Raw genomic sequence first — 18,126 nt, 5'->3', positions numbered from 1 at the left:
ATTCCTCCAGTCAACCTTTTGACTTCCTGTTCAGCCACTCATCGTGCAAGACCTCGTTCCTTATTTTCAGAGACAACAAGGAACGGTTCCTCTTTTACCGAGACAATTTCGTAGTTACAACCAGACATGACTAACCTCTCACCTATAAATAAATCTAACTAATGTGTGTGTGTATGTGTTGACCTCACTCAGCCTCTATGTCACCTCTCGCCTACTAACTGTCTGTGTCTCGTCCTTAAATGCTCTCTCATCTCACCCGTTGCACTTCTGACCTTTCACCAGAACAGAGGCTCCTCCTTATGTACAATAACCTAACTGAAACTACATGTACTATGTTGAATAAATGTTTTAATCAAGAACCTCTAATGAAAGCTTAATAAAAGAATATAAAAGTATAACAGACAATTTGAATAACCTAGTAATTCAAATAGCCTCGTCTAGCCAGCTCCTCAGAATAACTTAGACTCTGCTTTCACTTCTGCAAACTCTCTGCAAGCCTGCAGCTTCCTGTCAGCCTGTGACTTTAGTCTTTCTGAAAGACACACTGTTTAAACCTCTGAATGCAATATACTAAAAGCTTAATATAAAAATGACCTGATATAAGTGTTTTTTAAGCATGTATTGCAATTCCTTCTATGTTCTAATTTCCCTCAGCATGTATCACCTGGACAGTCATGCCAGTGAAGCTTAAGACCCTTAATGAACCGAACATCAACTCAAAATAAGCACAGATATGCAATATGTATAAAATAGTTAAAACTGCATCTGGAATACAAGGTTAATATGATAACCGTATGCATAAACATCTTAAGGCCATCTTAAAGCTATCTGTTACATTGTTAAAGCAATGATCATACTACAGATTATATTATTAATGCAATGGTAATGATGATGATTATTTAACAATAGCAGTAAAATAATTTCCCTGCTCCACAGGGATAAATACAGTGTGCTAAACTTAATACCGGCATTGAGCGGCGATGTGAATAAAGACGCTTTGGTAAGCGCTCAGGAAAACGACAAGTCTTTGAGTTCCTGTTTTGCAGCCGTTGTCACGGCTGGGGAAAGCACCCTTCCCCGTTTTTTCCTGCAGGATGGCGTGTTAATGAGGTGGTGGTCTTCTGATCAGAGTGGAACATCAAGTGTTACACAGGTGCTGGTACCATCTCAGCATCGTGATCAGGTGCTAAGCTTAGCACATGATGCCGGCATGGCTGGGCACCTCAGAATAAATAAAACTTATTACCGAGTGCTGGGCAATTTCTTTTGGCCTGGCTTAAAAAAAACATGTAGCTGCTTACTGTCGATCTTGTGCCACCTGCCAGTTGGTGGGCAAACCCAATAAGCCCATTCCACCTGCGCCATTAACTCCTATTCCAATAATGAGTGAACCTTTTGAAAAGGTAATACTAGACTGTGTGGGACCGTTGCCGAGAACAAAAGCCGGTCATCAGTATATTCTTACTGTAATGTGCTCAGCAACGAGATTTCCGGAAGCCATTCCGCTGCGTACGGTGAAAGCCAAAGCAGTAATTAAAGCTTTGATTAAATTCTTTTCTGTGTTTGGGCTGCCGAAAATCATTCAAACGGACCAAGCCACCAACTTCATGTGCAGAATCTTTGCACAGGTTGTTAAAGAACTACATGCTAAGCACGTTACATCCAGTCCATATCACCCTGAAAGTCAAGGTGCTTTGGAAAGGTTCCACCAAACTCTCAAAGTTATGTTACGTAAGTTCTGTTTGGAGTCTGGTAAAGAGTGGGATGAGGGGTTGCCCCTATTGTTGTTTGTCATTAGGGAGGCTAAACAGGAGTCGCTGGGATTTAGCCCCGCGCAGTTGGTTTTCGGACATGTGGTCCGAGGCCCTCTCCGACTTTTGAGGGAAAAATGGCTGTCGGAGGCCCCAGAGGAGCCGTGTAGTGTACATGACTATGTGAGTAAGCTTCGAGATAGGCTTCGCCTAGCGTGGAAAATAGCCGGGGGAAACTTAAAGCAAGTGCAAACTAAAATGAAGGCTCGTTTTGACAAAAAAGCTGTGGATAGAAGTTTTCAACCAGGGGAGAAGGTGTTGATGTTACTGCCTGTGGTAGGGTCCAGTTTACTAACACAGTTTGCTGGTCCTTACAGTATGGAATATAAACTCGACAATAACCATTATGTGATTCGCACTCCAGATCGGCGGCAAAAAACCAGGGTTTGTCATGTGAATACGTTGAAACTGTTCTATCCCTGTAAGCAAAATACAACAGCGCCCCCGGTGTGCGCTGTTGCCATCCTCCCCGCCTACAAACTGTCGGATGACGGATTATCTGGGAGGGATGATGCTGCATTAGGTAGTGGGCTGAAAAATTCAGTAATTTTAAATGATCTTGAATCACTTGTTGCCGATTTACCTGAAACTGCTCAAACTGATATCATTACTCTGATAAAAAATAACTTGTCACTTTTCTCTGATCACCCGCGCCAAATGACTGTCTTAAGTCATGACATTGATGTGGAGGGGCATAAGCCAATTAAACAACATGCGTACCGGGTGAATCCAGTGCTAGTGCATGGAGCTCCCCATGTGTGTTAGTGCCCAAATCTGACAATACTCCTCGATTCTGCACGGATTATCGAAAGGTGAATGTGGCCACTAAAGCAGACTCTTTCCCATTACCTAGGATGGATGACTGTGTTGATCGGGTGGGATCCGCTACTTATGTGACCAAATTGGATTTATTAAAGGGATATTGGCAGGTCCCTTTAACTGCAAGAGCATCTGAGATCTCTGCATTCGTTACCCCCGATCACTTCCTTCAGTATACCGTGATGCCCTTTGGCTTGCGTAATGCGCCAGCGACATTGGCTAAGGTTTTGGGCGGGGTCCCTAACTGTGAGGCCTACTTAGATGATGTGGTCATTTATTCTGCTTCCTGGAGCAATCATCTCCAAACCCTCTTAACTGTTTTTAAGCGTTTCGAGGAAGCATCGCTCACTGTAAATCTGACCAAATGTGAGTTTGGAAAAGCCACCATCACCTACCTCGGAAAGCAGGTGGGTTACGGGAGAGTGTGCCCTGTAACCGCTAAGGTGGAGGCTATTATTGAGTTTCCATCCCACAAACAAGGAGGGCGTTACGCCGCTTCTTGGGAATGTGTGGTTACTATCGCGGTTTCTGTAAAAACTTTGCCTCCGTAGTCGCTCCCCTGACTGACCTAGTCAGCCCAACCAAACCCTTCACGTGGACTGCGGCGTGCCAAACTGCTTTTGAGTCAGTGAAAACTTTACTGTGCAGTGCCCCAATGTTAGCAGCACCTAACTTTGAATCTCCTTTTAAGTTGGAGGTGGATGCCAGCGCAACCGCAGCGGGTGCGGTTCTGCTGCAGGCAGATCAACACGGAGTGGACCGACGCTCTGTTATTTCTCGAAGAAGTTCAATAAACACCAAGTGAACTATAGCACCATCGAAAAGGAAGCGCTTGCATTATTGCTAGCCTTACAACACTTTGAGGTCTACGTCGGGTCTAGCTCCGTGGCCCCTTCCTCGATTCAAAGGAGGGGGCCTATATTACAAAAATATTTCCCATCAGTGTTAAATGAATTAATATTACTGCTGCATATGTTTAAGGTAGATCTACTTTTAAATACATTCTGTTTAATATCCAGCATCATATTCTATAAATCACATGTTTGTAATAGCTGCCCTGTGAGGACCAGATAGAAGACCTGAGCTCAGAAACACAGGGTTACATCTGGATTTTTAAAAAAACATTTAAAATATTTGAATGACAAAAAAATCGGCTGAATTAAAAGTCTGGAGCAGTGTGTGACATCGATAACTATATGAAAAGAATGAATGATCAGTGATGAATTATGGTCTTTGATCAGTGGTTGTTGATCAATGGTCATGAGAATTATGATGAAAGAACTGACCTCCCAGCCCATTGTTCCTTCAGTGGGTGTCACGGTTGTTAAAGAGTGGACTCAGGCGCGGAGCTCAGAAATAAAGACAGTGCGTTTATTTACAGTGCAGTAAGGTGACAGCAGTGACAACAGATTCTGGGCTGGTTTCAGTCATTATGAAAATGTACTGTTTATAAGACTGGGAAAACCTGTAGTCAGCTGAGACTGAAGAAGTCACTCGGATGAGTGACGAAACGTTTCTCCCACTGAAAACGCTACGTCCAGATGAACAGAATCAACTTTTGGAGACTGTCGAGAAAGGCTCCCCACCACAAAGGTAACAAACTCACCCCAGCCACATAAGTACCACACACAAGCATGCACACAGTAAAAAGTGGAGATGCAACGATCACCAGTTTCACATCTGCACAGCTGATTTATAGTTAAGCTGGTCTGTAGAGTTCACATGGAGCCGGTGTGGGTGAGGGGACTCGCCCAGCTCTAATGACCAAAGTCCAGGTGTTGTCCCTCTGTCCACTGACAAGAAACAAAGAGCTGAGTAGCCTTGCAGGTCAAATCCTACCAGTCCCCTCAGTATGACAGCCCCCCCCCTAGATCGTGGAACTTGTTAGTAACAGGGTTGATGTCAGCGGCCTGAACAGTCAGTCCCAAGAGAGAGTTTGTGGTGGGGCGTGGTCTGCGGTGCCGTGCGGACGCACCTGCACGGCATCCGCAATCACGCCCGCCGTGTTAAAACACGGGGACTCAGGGGTTGGTGTGTGTGTGGTGTGACGTGAATTAAATAAAGTTGGCTCTGAACGTTGCTCCGTGGTCCCGCCGTGCCTTATTCACGCCACAGAGTTATATTTAAAGGCCCGGAGTAACCTCTAAGAACTGTTTATAATAAAATGATTAATATTCTTATATTAATTTTACTATTTCACAAAGGTTTAAAAAGGGTATGTCCACAATTTAGACTGTAATTACAGGATATTTTACTTTATTTGGCAGGAGAGAAGCAGAGGCAGAATTAAATGATAATAACAGTCACAAAATAATAAGAAAATCACATCAATCATACTTATCTCATTAACCTACTCTGAGCTAATGCTGATTTTAAAGGATGAGAGAGGTTGGAGGAGAGAATGAGCTGATCTTGTGCTGAATTTTGTTTCATCTCAGTGTTTTGTGCTAATGGAAACAATCCAACAGGAAAGCAGGAATCCTTGAATATTCGATACTTCAGGAAAACAGCGAGACCCCAGATCTTCTCAGTGTTGGGAGAAGCTGCAATCCACCAGGAAAATGATGGGAGTCCAAACCGTTAGAATTATAATCCAACAGAGCAAAGATGATGATGATGATGATGATGATGATGATGATGATGATGATGATGATGATGATGATGAGCAGAGATGGAGCCAAATCCATGTTGAATTGGTAAGTCCATTGTTTGGGCAGCTGCTTGATGTCTCTGGTGTCTCTGCCAGAATTTCCAAAGGTGAATTTCTGGTATCCGATCATCTGAACTGCTCATCACACAGAACTGCTGGAAACAGAACCTGAACATCTCTGAGGCTCCAATTTATGCTCTGACAAGTGCTCACTCACCCCACCTCTCCTCCCTCTGGCAGGTCGTCACCAATCACTGTGTTTACAGAAGATCAGCAGTTATTTTACTTACTACATTTATTATTTAACATATTGATCAGGATCATACTTTGATTATAACTTTGATGAAAAATAAAGATGATTTACTACGAGCACATGGGGAAAAAGCTCTTTTCTTACAGTGATGCCACAAATCTGGGTCTAACACATGAGGCTGGATGTTAAATCCTTTTACCCCCTCAAAGATGTGATGACAGGGGAAAGTACTTCAGCCTCTCTCTCACATTTCTTCCATCAGAAACTTTTTGTTTTTTTATTGAGCTGAGATCAGATTTGTGATGATAACTCTGATAACTGGATGTTGTTTAAACCATTTTGCCAAAGTTTCTGTACAACTGTGTGTTTATAACCTCACGTTCAGCTCTTGAAGGTCTTCAGCTGCTCATGTTGCAGATCCACTGTGAGCTGAAATTCCAATGAAGCTGTTAGAAAAATCAAAGTGATGTTTCAGATTAGTCAATGAGCTCGTTAGTTAATAACTGTGTAAGATGGTGTTATGGTCCCCTGATCCTCTGCTGCCTACCCACCATCGATCTTTCCTCCCTCTGTTTTCTATCTTTGTCTCTCTGTGAGTGTGGCATTTGTGGTGTGTGATGTGTGTCGGTGGGGTTTGGCAGTTCTGCTGGTTCCTGCTCCTCCTCGGCTGGAGCACCTGCAGTAACTGATAATCAGTCCAGCACATCAGTTTGGAAGAATTTGACTCCATTTTTGACACAGAGCAGCTTTAATTCTGACATGTTGGATTTTCTCACATGAACTTCCAGCTCTTTCACACCATTTCTGTTGGACTCTGTTGGACTCGGTTGTTCCAAAGCTCTATTTTTAACAGCAGGCATGGACGCTGTGTGTTCCTACGAGGCTGCTGGAGCTGATTGAGGCCACTCAGTACAACACTGATGATTCCAGCAGACATGCCACAGCACATTTCAGAAGCATCCCTGAAGCATCTCTTTGCTCTGCACCACTAAAAATAACTCTGGATCTATTTTGTACAGAAGCTCCATCAAGCTGCAGAAAACAGAGGAAAATGTGCAGGACAGAAGAAACAGCAAAGGAAATCCTGTCAGTGTTGAAAATAGAAGAGCCTGTGCAGACCAACATGTTTCTCTTCTAAAATCCACCAGGTGTGGTTTGAAGGACGCAACAAAACCACATCAGAAAGACATCAGAGACTCATCACATCACTCGCTGGATTCACTGGATTCTTTTTCTGTCACCATTATTTGGAACAAAGAGAACAAACGTGACTGGTTTGTGTCATTGTGGTGCTGCATGGCCCACTTTCTCCTGAGATTCAGTTCACAGACAGATGTTCTGATAGTTTTCTTTACAATTTGCTGCTAGAATTCAAAATTGATTGTGTGATTAATGATGGTGAGCCAGATGGGCCAAACCATGATCCTATCAGCAGCATGTTTCATTGTAGTGGTGCATCATTGATGGGATAAATGGACTGGTGCTTATATAGTGATTTTCTGTTTTCATGTGGACTAAAGTAGTGGACTGACCAACAGACTGACATTAACATCAGAGCCGTGCTGCTAGTGTGGCTAAAAGAAAAGAGAAGAAGAGACAGTCATGTTGATATGAACATTAGAGAAACACATCATGGAGCTGAAATATGATCCTGCTTCCTCATTTGGACTCATTCACCTCAGCTGACACGTTCAACAGCAGACAGGTTTTTGTAGCAGTCTGTCTCACTGTGGGAGGAGGATGGTGGTACTTCATCTTTGGCTCTGGAACTAAACTGTCTGTAACAGGTAAGAACAAACATTTATTTTCCTTCAGTTGTTTTATTGTAGAAGCTGAAAATGTGTTTAAAGTCAGTTTGTGCTGCTTCAGGCTTTACATGTTAGTTTTTCATCATTACAACAACAACAATCTTTATTTATAGAGCACATTTAAAAGCCTTGGGCATACCAAAGTGCTTTACATAAAACAATAAAAAATAAAACAGTTCACACATTAACATCAAATTCATAAAAATAACGGATTATGTTCACAGATAAAAGCCACCAATAAGACTAAACTGCAGCACATAGGTTATAGCAAGGTAAGACTGTACCACCATGATAAAAGACACCAATAATGGAAAGATAGCAGAGAATTTAATACAATAGGTCACTGCAAACAAGCCAGCATTTAACTGGTAGAAAAGGCAAGTTTAAAAAGATTTAGTAGAGAATTCATCTGCAGCCATTGTTACATAAGAAAAGCTCAATAATCTCTGAAAACATGTTGAAATCTCACTGAACAACTAAAGTTATTCTTTATTTCTGCAAATATTAGTGATGTTACAAATATTTAGGATTTGATCCTCTCAGTGATTCTGCTGGTTTTCAACACAAGATCATATTTGACATTAGAAGTAATGTCGAAGCAGTAAATTTGTAAATATAAATAATGCTGAAGTGAAAATGTAGACATGGTTTATGATAATTGTCAAAGAGACATTTTCCTGGTTCAATCAGTCTTTTTTTTAAATATATATATTCATATATATATATATATATATATGAATATGTTAATTGTCATAGAACTTGAGACATTTAAAATTTGTGTAAAATGTGATTAAAAATGCAGGATAAAATATGAGATTGTTACAGTCTTTCAGTATTTCTTGCTTGTTTGATTTGTCTTAATTGCAAAATTCAAAGATTTTGGCAGAAAACACAACTTTGTAAAATAATTTCACATTCTTTAGATATTATATCATAAACACGGATTAATAAATTTGTTTTACTCTACTATAAATTTCATATTAATTGCATTTAAATGTGTGCAGTGATACTTTCACATATTTTTAAAAAGTATAGCAAAAACAAATAACTAATGTTCTGCTCTTGTCATCATTGTAATAAAATAGTTCAGAATCATTCACATTGTAAAACAAGTATGTTATTTATTATAATATGTTTTAATATATCATTTCAGTTGTATTAAGAAAAATGTATATTTATTGCCCAATAATATATAATATATATGAAATCACACCGAGAAAAAGTTGAAGAAATGTCAGTTTGGTTCAGCCGTGTCTCGCTCTTGTGTGCAGTTTCCTTATTTCCCTATATGTATTTATTGTGTGTTTTCTTGAGTTCGTCACTGGTCCGTCTGTGTTACCTCGATGTGTTATTCTGTGTTTCACCCTAGCATTATCCCGCACATCATCCTGCGCGTCATGCTGTCAGGTTTTTGTAGTTAGTTCCTGTCCTTGTGTTACTCTGCATTTTCACCCAGTGTCAATAAAGCGCACTCTTCTCATCTGAGTCAGCGCCTACATCTTTGGGTTCTTCTCTCACTCCACACGGCTCGCCTTAGCTGTAACTCATTTATCAAAGTAGTTTTCTTCCAATTTTTGAACTAAAAGAATTAAAGAAAAAACAACATATGGTCTTTAAAATAAATTGTATTATACATGACAAGAATGTGAATTTTCTTGGATGAATTAAATTATGTGGAATTACTTTTTATTTCCTTTTTAGTGCGAAATATTATGAATTAAGATTAATGCATTTTTATACAGAAGAGGATCTCTGTTAGAAATCCTGTAAGGACTAATATGGAAAATACATTTTCATTTGTATCAAGACAAATATATATATTTTAAAATTGGACTGAACTAAATTTCTATAAAACAATAAAAAGCAAACACATGACGAATTAAACTGAAATGAATTTAATTTGACTTTAAAAACATGCTGAGTGTTCCTCATGTGAGCCATGATGACATGAGGTGATGACTGTGTTTGATATGAAGCTGAATCCAGTGTATGTAGTGAACTTTGTGCTGATGAGTAGTTTAGTGATCAGAGTCCATGTAGTTTCCAGGATCAGACTGAATGCAGTGCAGTGCTGGAAGCTGCTGCTGACTGTGTGAATGTGTGTCTGTGCTGCTTGTTGCTGCTGTCAAACTTCAGATGAGCAGGTAGTGAAGCCCGTGGTGAGCGTGTACCCAGCAGCATCCAGAGCCCACCTGGAGGGGAAGAGCTCCCTGCTGTGTGTGGCCTCAGCCATGTTTCCTCCTCTGGTCCAGTTCTCCTGGAAAAGACAGAAGAAGAACGGCGGAGAAGCGGAGGAGCTGCCCCCTGCTGAGGGAGAGCAGCTGGAGCTCAGAGAGGCGGGACGCACCATTGCCATCAGGATGCTTGATGGGAGCCATTCTGACACATATAAATACAGCTGCTGGGTGAAGCACGAGGGGGGCACAGTGGAGGCCCGAACACAACAAGGTAATGAAGGCTTGCTGACTGTGTTCAGCAGTGATTCAGCTTCATGTGGAGATGCTGTCAAAGAGAGCAGAGCAGCAGAGGACTGACATTTCTCACTGCAGCTCCAAACATTTGACTCCTTTTCTGTTTCAGAGCTCCTCTCTTATGTTCTCCAGTCTCAGTGCAGGGTGAAGCTGCTCTGCCTGCTGTACACAGTGCTGATAGTGAAGAGTCTGGTGTACTGCTGTGGACTCTCTCTGCTGATGATGCTCACAAACAAGGGAGCGTCCACCAACTGCACACATGCTGACTGACTGTTTCCTGCTCGCCTTTTCTCACCATCAGATTTCCTCCAGTCAGCAGTCAGAAATGTAAATTAACTTCTGGTTGGTTCAATGTTTCATTACTGAGCATTTGACCTTTTCTCATTTATTCATCTTAAACTGTGTAACATAAATTTACAGATAAACATGTTTGATGTGTTTGTAAAAGTGTAGATTCTTTATGTGAAGATTTCTTTTGTACATCTCTGCAGAAAAACTGATGCATTCAGATCCCACCATAACAAAATAACAGTGTAGTTATTTGTCTGAAGTAAAAATAAAGATTGTGATTTTAAGAATGCATTTCTCATTTCTTCTGTGATACATAACCTGTGTGACTGCAGCATTCACAGATCATAAACTTGCTCTCCTGCAGCAGACGGGCTGTGTGGGTTTCTGCTCTGGAGCCTCCACACCGTTAGCTGTGGCTTTCACTTTAATAACACAACGACAGTTACAAGCATGAACTCTGCTTCAAGTTGTTCAGGAAGCATCTGTGTTCATGTGTGTGAGAGAAACAAAGTGTGAACTCAGAGCTGTTACACAGTTGATGTTTAGTACGATCACAAAAGACAAATACAAGATGAAGTCTGAACATTAAATCCCACAGAACTCAAGTTGAACCGTTATGATTTAAAAACACTGAAAAAGGGAATAAATTAAGACAAGATTTGTAAAAACAATTTCACAAAACACCATCAGTTCAGATGGATGTTGAGCATCTTTCCATCTTTTTCTAATAATCATAAATATGTAAAATGTTTAATCAAAATGTGTCATTGATTAATCAGCTTAATTATTCAGACTAGTGCAATTTATACAAATAATATAATTGAAATAAAACATAATTATTATAATTAAGAGCAGCACAGAGAGACAAACTCAAACAAAGAACATTCATCAATTTGATGATTGAACCAGTGCTGAATATTTATTAAGTTCACCCACGCTGTGCGGTAAATTCTGTTGATATGAATATTAAGATTTAACCCTCATAATGTCCCGATTTCCACACACCTGTGGTCCTCAGGGTCACAAATGTCCCCACTTCATTTCAGTGTTTTTAAAGTATAAATTGTCGATCAATTCAGTGTAAAAAATACATGAAATGATCAGTTATTGTGATCATTGTTTCACAACCAGAGTCGGTCGCTTTAACAGATGATCACAGACGGCTTTATGTCAAAGTTAATGTAGGAAGCTGTTTTTAAACGACTTCAAGTTTTTTACTGGCAGCAAATAATCAGGTTTTCCTTTGGGCTCAAAAATGACCCCGTCTGCTTTGACTGTTTATAAATGAAAGGTATAAAATATCATCCATCTCTGTGTTTCAAGGTTTGATTCAACTTTATTCCAACTTCCTGACATGTTTCTGTATGTTGGCATGGTAGGAACAGCAGGGCATGGGTCTGAGTGAAGGCAAACCTTCATGAGGACAAAGGCGTGTCCATATTTGACACAAGTGCAGGAGGACAAATTAGAAATTCGCTGAACTTTAGTGATGCTTTTAAAGAATCTGTGATTTTAAAATCTTAAATGCAAATATAAAATCTGATGAGATTTATTCCACAGATTTGTGTTTTATGTCAGGGTAAATAATCTATAACAAGTTAAGTGATTTACTATGAAGTGAAAAAGAGCAAATATGAAACAGATGTTGTCATGGAGGAGTGGACTCAGGCGCAGACAAACTCAGACGCTCGATGGCGAAGAATTAAGTGAAGTTTGTTACAGGAGGTTCGGTGTGACGACAACGAGTGATGAAAACAAACATGAACTAAAGGCGAGAGCCTAAAAATCGGCTCTGAGGTAAATGACTCATTTACAAGGTATCAGGTATCACAGCACGCTGTGAGACGCTGTCAGCAGCACTGAAGGAAACACTGTGAACAGTGTTGAGACCACACCAGCCTCTCCCATCCTTTTGTCTTAGTAGAGATCACACAGATGTTTCCAAATATTCCTGCTTTTGGTAATTTGCAAATTTGACAACTATTGCTGCTAAAGGTAGCAATACCACAGATTTATTCCACCAGCGGAAGAGTCATCTACTGCTAATGAAGACAATTTTAAACATGAACGTGTTTAACGTCTCCCCGCACACCAAAGGAAACATTAAATAAACGAGCTGTGATACCTGTAACTGTTCCACGTCAGTCGGTTTGATAGTCACTGTCTAGACTTCTATTTCTGTAATTTGAGGTCAGAAGAGGTTTTTTCTTTTCTTTTTTTTACAATTTTACATGTTATAAGCACAAACGAGCACCTTTGTAATTTCAGTTGTTTTCGTTTGTCTCGTCTACCTTGAGGTCCACTTTTGTTGCTATAGTTTGTGTTTGTTAGTGTCGACCACAGAGAGAGTTTACTGTCAGGTGTTGACATTGGTGAAAAACCTCAGTGAGCAACTGATGGTTAAAAGTGGTTATAATAAAAATGTTCAATTCATTCAGATATTTCTGTATTCAAAGCAAAAAATGGTTGATGTGAATGAGTGTACCAATGTTAGACACGATATGGTTGAAACTAAAACTTGTTATTGGAGCTTATTGAAACATACCGTGATATATATCGTGTATTGTGATATAGCCAAAAAATATTGTGATATTAGATTTTCCTCATATCGCCCGGCCGTACACAGGAGCCCTCAAGCTCCCAGATTAAAGACCGCCCCGGGGCAAGTGGGGAGTGCAGACTGAAGGCCTTATTTTATTCTCTAAACTATATTTACATCTCTGTGGTGAAAACATGACACAAACACACACTACAAACTTCAGTAACAACTCAAAAAACAGATATAACAAAGAGCAAAGCACTCCCCCAGGTTTTGGGGTGTTTTTTACATTTCTTTTACCGCAGGCACGCAGTAAAAGATCAAGTGCTCGGGGCCTTCAGCGGCTCTCACTTTTATTCATTTAAATTTCTAAAATGTTCCATCTTGGAAAAACAGACTTTTCAGTCTTTGTTTATCAGCATCAGTGGGTCCGACTCACTTGTATTAACACATTATCTCGTGCTACTGTCTGAATGTCATAACCTATTAAAAACCCACACAAAGCCAAAACATGTGGGCATGAAAAAAATCACTTTGTTGTCCCACACAAAATATCACAAACAATGTTCGACTCATAATGTTGATGACTTGAAATATCCACAAGATGTTTTATATAAAGGGCAATAATGTGTCATACAGTGCAGGTCAACATCATATTCTAGTGTCTATCATTTTTCCCCTGAGCTCATATTTCTATTTCAATTCAAAACACCTTAATTCCAGCTGTTTTTCAGCTAGAAGTATGTCCACAAAACACCAAACAGTATCTATAGTTTGTTTATCCCTAAAGTGCTCTGAGGAAAAAGAGAAAAAAATGAATTAAAATTAAAACTTTCATCCAAACAAAATCATTGAATCGCTGAAAATCGTCTCTTTTATTAGTGATTACAGGATATTTATGTTCTTAAATAGAATCTGTATCAAGAAAAACACTAAAAATGATTTTGTAAAACCTACTGATTACATTTTCATTTGCATTTGCATGATGCAGATAACAAATGAACTATGACTGTAGTGAACTTTGTGCTGATGAGTAGTTTAGTGATCAGAGTCCATGTAGTTTCCAGGATCAGACTGAATGCAGTGCAGTGCTGGAAGCTGCTGCTGACTGTGTGAATGTGTGTCTGTGCTGCTTGTTGCTGCTGTCAAACTTCAGATGAGCAGGTAGTGAAGCCCGTGGTGAGCGTGTACCCAGCAGCATCCAGAGCCGTGTCACAAACCTGTTTTCAGCCTTTACATGTTTGTTATAGGAATCTGAAGTAAAACTGTTAAGGTACAAAATCCAGAATCAACAGTCAAACATAATCCAAGCAAAGTTGTTTGTATTTAATGAGTTGCCCATATGAATGACTACATAGTCGAGCATTATTTTACACATTTATGTAACTGAATGTATTTGATAATTGTAATAAATTGTAATTGTAAAGCAAACGTAACCCAACAACATCTGGAGTTTTGTAAATCACAGTCAGAGTGCAGAAAATGTATTTTGATGAGTCTTAAACTACACAGCGAAACCAGAGTGGCTGTAATTTAAGACTTAAGGTGAAGAATTTGTTTCTTGTTTCCTTCAGTGACACACGCTGACCTGTGTGAATCAAACTTCCTCTCTTACAGCAGACGGGCTGTGTGGGTTTCTGTTCAGCAGCCTCCACAGTCAGCTGTGGCTTTGCATTTCAACACAACAACAGCTGCAACCACCAATTCTAGATAAGAATGATTCCAGTAACGACCTGACATGTGAGAGAAACAGCTCAAGTCCTGGACTCAGAGCTGAGAAATGAACTTTAGTGGAATCAGAGGAGAGACGATGCTCAGGCTCAACACTCGACCTTCGTTCTTACCCATAATTTTCCACTGAGAAGAGCATTTACAGAAGATATTATAAAGTGTGAACGTACAGTGTGTTTGTTGTCTTCCCTAAAATAACAAAACAAAAACTGTGAACATTTGTGCATAACAACGTACAGTAGAGTCAAAATATTTATATTATATTTGTATTTATATTGGTTCCTGAAATAATAACAAACAAGTGTATATTTATTGTAAAGGTCTGTAAGAAATGTATCAACTGATATGTCTTCATGCGTGCTCAATCATCCAGGTCAGTATGAGTTGATATTAAAAAGAAAAAATGATCAGAGAAAAAATGTTTTTATTGCTAATTTCATTCAGCTGTGTGAGACACTGAAAACATAACTGTGTTTTGACATGTGGTTACTAAAATGTTTCCAGTTATTTACTGTGACGTTAAACTTAAATCAGTCAAATAGACGCTTGTTTTCTCCAAATTCATCATGTTACTAAAGACTTAACACATTTATTTTAATGCATTTTAAGCACATAAGCACCACCAGTCTTGTCTTTTGTCCAATAGGAAGTCTGAAGACTCGTTACATTTCAGCTCGTCCTTGTTTGGCCTCAGCTGCATCAGAGCACCACTTCTCCCCAGGTTCACCAGAGGAAACACCACTGCACAAAATGCTTTTCCTCCCAGCTGCTGCTCTGTGCTGTCTGTGTTCAGGTGAGTGTTTCCAGCCAATCAGGAGACATCCAATTTTAACAAAGACCATGAAAACAACCGTGTGTGTGTGTGTGTGTGTGTGTGTGTGTGTGTGTGTGTGTCCACAGTGCTGGTTACTGTGGCAGCAGAGCTGACTCAGGGTGATTTAACATTGACCAGGAATGTTGGAGAAAATTCCTCCTTCAGCTGAGGAGGGACTGAACAGCGTGATGGAAGATTAGTATTCTGGTACCAGAAACCAGACAAATAAGTTTTTACAGCGATTCTTAACATAGATAAACTCGACAGTCAAGTTGAATCAAGTTGTAATCTTCCTCAGAAAGATGATTTCTCAATGTGAATAAACAGAATGGATGTGAGCTTCAGAGAGACAAAGTTAAACCTGTTCAAGCAGCCACACACTACAGCTCCTGTTTCAAAACTGATCATCACAATAACAAATGATCCCTGCAGCCTGAACAAAAACCAACAGATGAACAGATGTCAAACAGTGTCTGTGACAGGAAGAGAGCAGTAAACCACAGCCCAGCTTCACATGTTTCACCTCCATCTCAGAGTCACAAACATACTGAGCTCACAGACTTAATTACCACAATCAGAAGTTGCTGCAGAAATGAAACTTTTTCAGATTAATATTTCAGCAGCTGTCAGCAAGAAATCACAGACACAACAAAAGAAATCATTTATTAACTTCTGCAATAAGTAACTCTTGTAAAATGATGCAATAATAAAAATGTCTTTTGATGACAAGTTTGGAAACACTTCCTGTGGCTCAATCGCAGGACAATAAAAACTGTTTTGACTGAATATAGTTGAGGTTCGGTTTTAGTAAATGTTAGTATATTAATAAATTAAGGTGTCTCTTTATAATACCAAACATCTGGATTGCAATAAACTTTGAAGCTAATGCAGCACTACTGTTATTGATCTTGGTTGGATCACATGTCTTATTTGGAGAGGAATCTCTACAGAAGTGTTTCAATATTGGAATAGAACATTGTTTAACCTGTAATGATTGTAAAGTAGAAATAAACAGCTCTGGGATGTGGTCAAACAGCAAATTCACATCATGTGTGTGCAGCTAACATGTCAAACTGTGTGACGCTGTCATCATCAATGTGGACATGAATCAATGACGAAGGTTTGCAACGCTGTGTTCAATCTATGCCCCAAAGAATGAAAGTAAAACGAGGTTCAACCTGGTGAAAGCAAAATGAACCTTAGAAAGCAAATGAGTGAAAGTTAGTTTTTTTCTTTTGCCTATAGCAGCACGACGAACGGGGTTTAGTAACTGCTCAGATTAACTATCATTTAAATATTGATTAAATATTAAACTCACATGTGCTGATTCAGTGCAGCAGCACATGTGATGTGACAGTAAAAGTGATTTGATTAAACACAACGATGAGCATTTAGACTGATTTCAGCCTCAGACATAAATGTTTGCAAAAGCTTCACGTGAAATATTTCATCTGTAAAATTATTGTTGTTGTTATATTGTAACTATTGCTGTAACGAATTAACGCGGATCGCCTCGTGCGTGGGGCTGCACGGTGCTAACGCGTTAATGAGCTAACCGTGCTAACGCGTTGACGCCGTGCAGCCCCACGCACGAGGCGATCCGCGTTAACTCGTTACAGCAGATTTGCCGTCTTAATGCGGTTATGGTGGCCTCAGCCATGTTTCCTCCTCTGGTCCAGTTCTCCTGGAAAAGACAGAAGAAGAACGGCGGAGAAGCGGAGGAGCTGCCCCCTGCTGAGGGAGAGCAGCTGGAGCTCAGAGAGGCGGGACGGACAACTTCTATTTTAGTAGATTATACAGATGATCTCTACACGTACAGATACAGCTGCTATGTCAAGCATGAGGGGGAACGTGGAGGGTCAACCAGAAAAAGGCCCTTAAGCCTTGGTGCCTGTTCCACTGTGAATCCCCTTAAAGACACGGACAACACACGTCTTTTGTGTTTCACTTCCAGGCTCCACAGGCCTCTCTTCCAGTCTCAGTGCAGGGTGAAGCTGCTCTGCCTGCTGTACACAGTGCTGATAGTGAAGAGTCTGGTGTACTGCTGTGGACTCTCTCTGCTGATGATGCTCACAAACAAGGGAGCGTCCACCAACTGCACACATGCTGACTGACTGTTTCCTCACACTCTCAGTAGGTGAAAATAAAAGCGATGTGTTGTGGCTCAATGTGGGGGGTTTATGGGGAGGGGGGCAAGTTTGTTTTTGGTTTTTTGTACTTACCCTGACATTCATGTTCATTTAATTCTTTACTTGGACTCAACAGTTTTCTAGTAGATGGACTCCTTTTCATTTAATATTCTAAAAGTTTTTATAAATAATAAAAATCAGCATCTGCTTCATGTTTAGTCCGTTTTAATTCACTGCAGTTCATCAGAAAATCAATAAGAGTTTTAATCAAAATTTTATTCTGCATATTTTGTCTTAGAGCTTCGGTCTCTCACATGAACGTACAAGAAGAAACAGAAGTTTCTCAAATGTAACATTTACATGTCAGCTGACAGAGGAGTTCAAATACATCTGTTTGAAATTTCATCAGTAAATAAACATTTTCATGTTTGGAGGAAACGGGTCTCTCTTGTACATGAGACATGAGTCTCAGTGGGACTAAATGTATAAATAAAGGTTAAATAAACTAAAAATGATGCTCAAAATATTGATATTCTTGCACGTTTCACATGCGCTATAATCTATTATGTCACCAGGGTCAGACTAAATAATTTAATAATTTTTACAATTAGCAGAGTCAGGCGCAGAAATGTTTAAATGTGATAACTGATTATATGTTCAGAGTTGCATTTAATACTGATCCTCAACTACAACAGACTTTATTTTTTCAGTTACTATTTCATTTTTAAATTAATAAAAAGTCTGAATAATTAACCAGATCAAAGACACAATGTACTACTGACTGTTGGCTTCTGTGACTGTTTTTACAAG

General features: G+C 39.7%; 1 protein-coding gene across 1 annotated transcript; it reads left to right on the top strand.

The window, feature by feature from the left end:
* Positions 1 to 6,551: 6,551 nt before the first annotated feature.
* On the top strand, positions 6,552 to 10,379 carry LOC309693979 (immunoglobulin lambda-1 light chain-like). The gene is made up of 3 exons (XM_082513674.1): positions 6,552 to 7,320; positions 9,478 to 9,789; positions 9,922 to 10,379. The coding sequence occupies exons 1-3, from the start codon at positions 7,179 to 7,181 to the stop codon at positions 10,080 to 10,082; spliced, it is 615 nt and encodes a 204-aa protein (XP_082369800.1). The 5' UTR covers positions 6,552 to 7,178; the 3' UTR covers positions 10,083 to 10,379.
* The last annotated feature ends 7,747 nt before the right edge of the window (positions 10,380 to 18,126 follow it).

Source organism: Aulonocara stuartgranti (assembly GCF_965226115.1).
Source record: "Aulonocara stuartgranti genome assembly, chromosome: 18".
NCBI classification, from domain to species: Eukaryota; Metazoa; Chordata; class Actinopteri; order Cichliformes; family Cichlidae; genus Aulonocara; species Aulonocara stuartgranti.
This window is presented reverse-complemented; position numbering and strand designations above follow the sequence as displayed.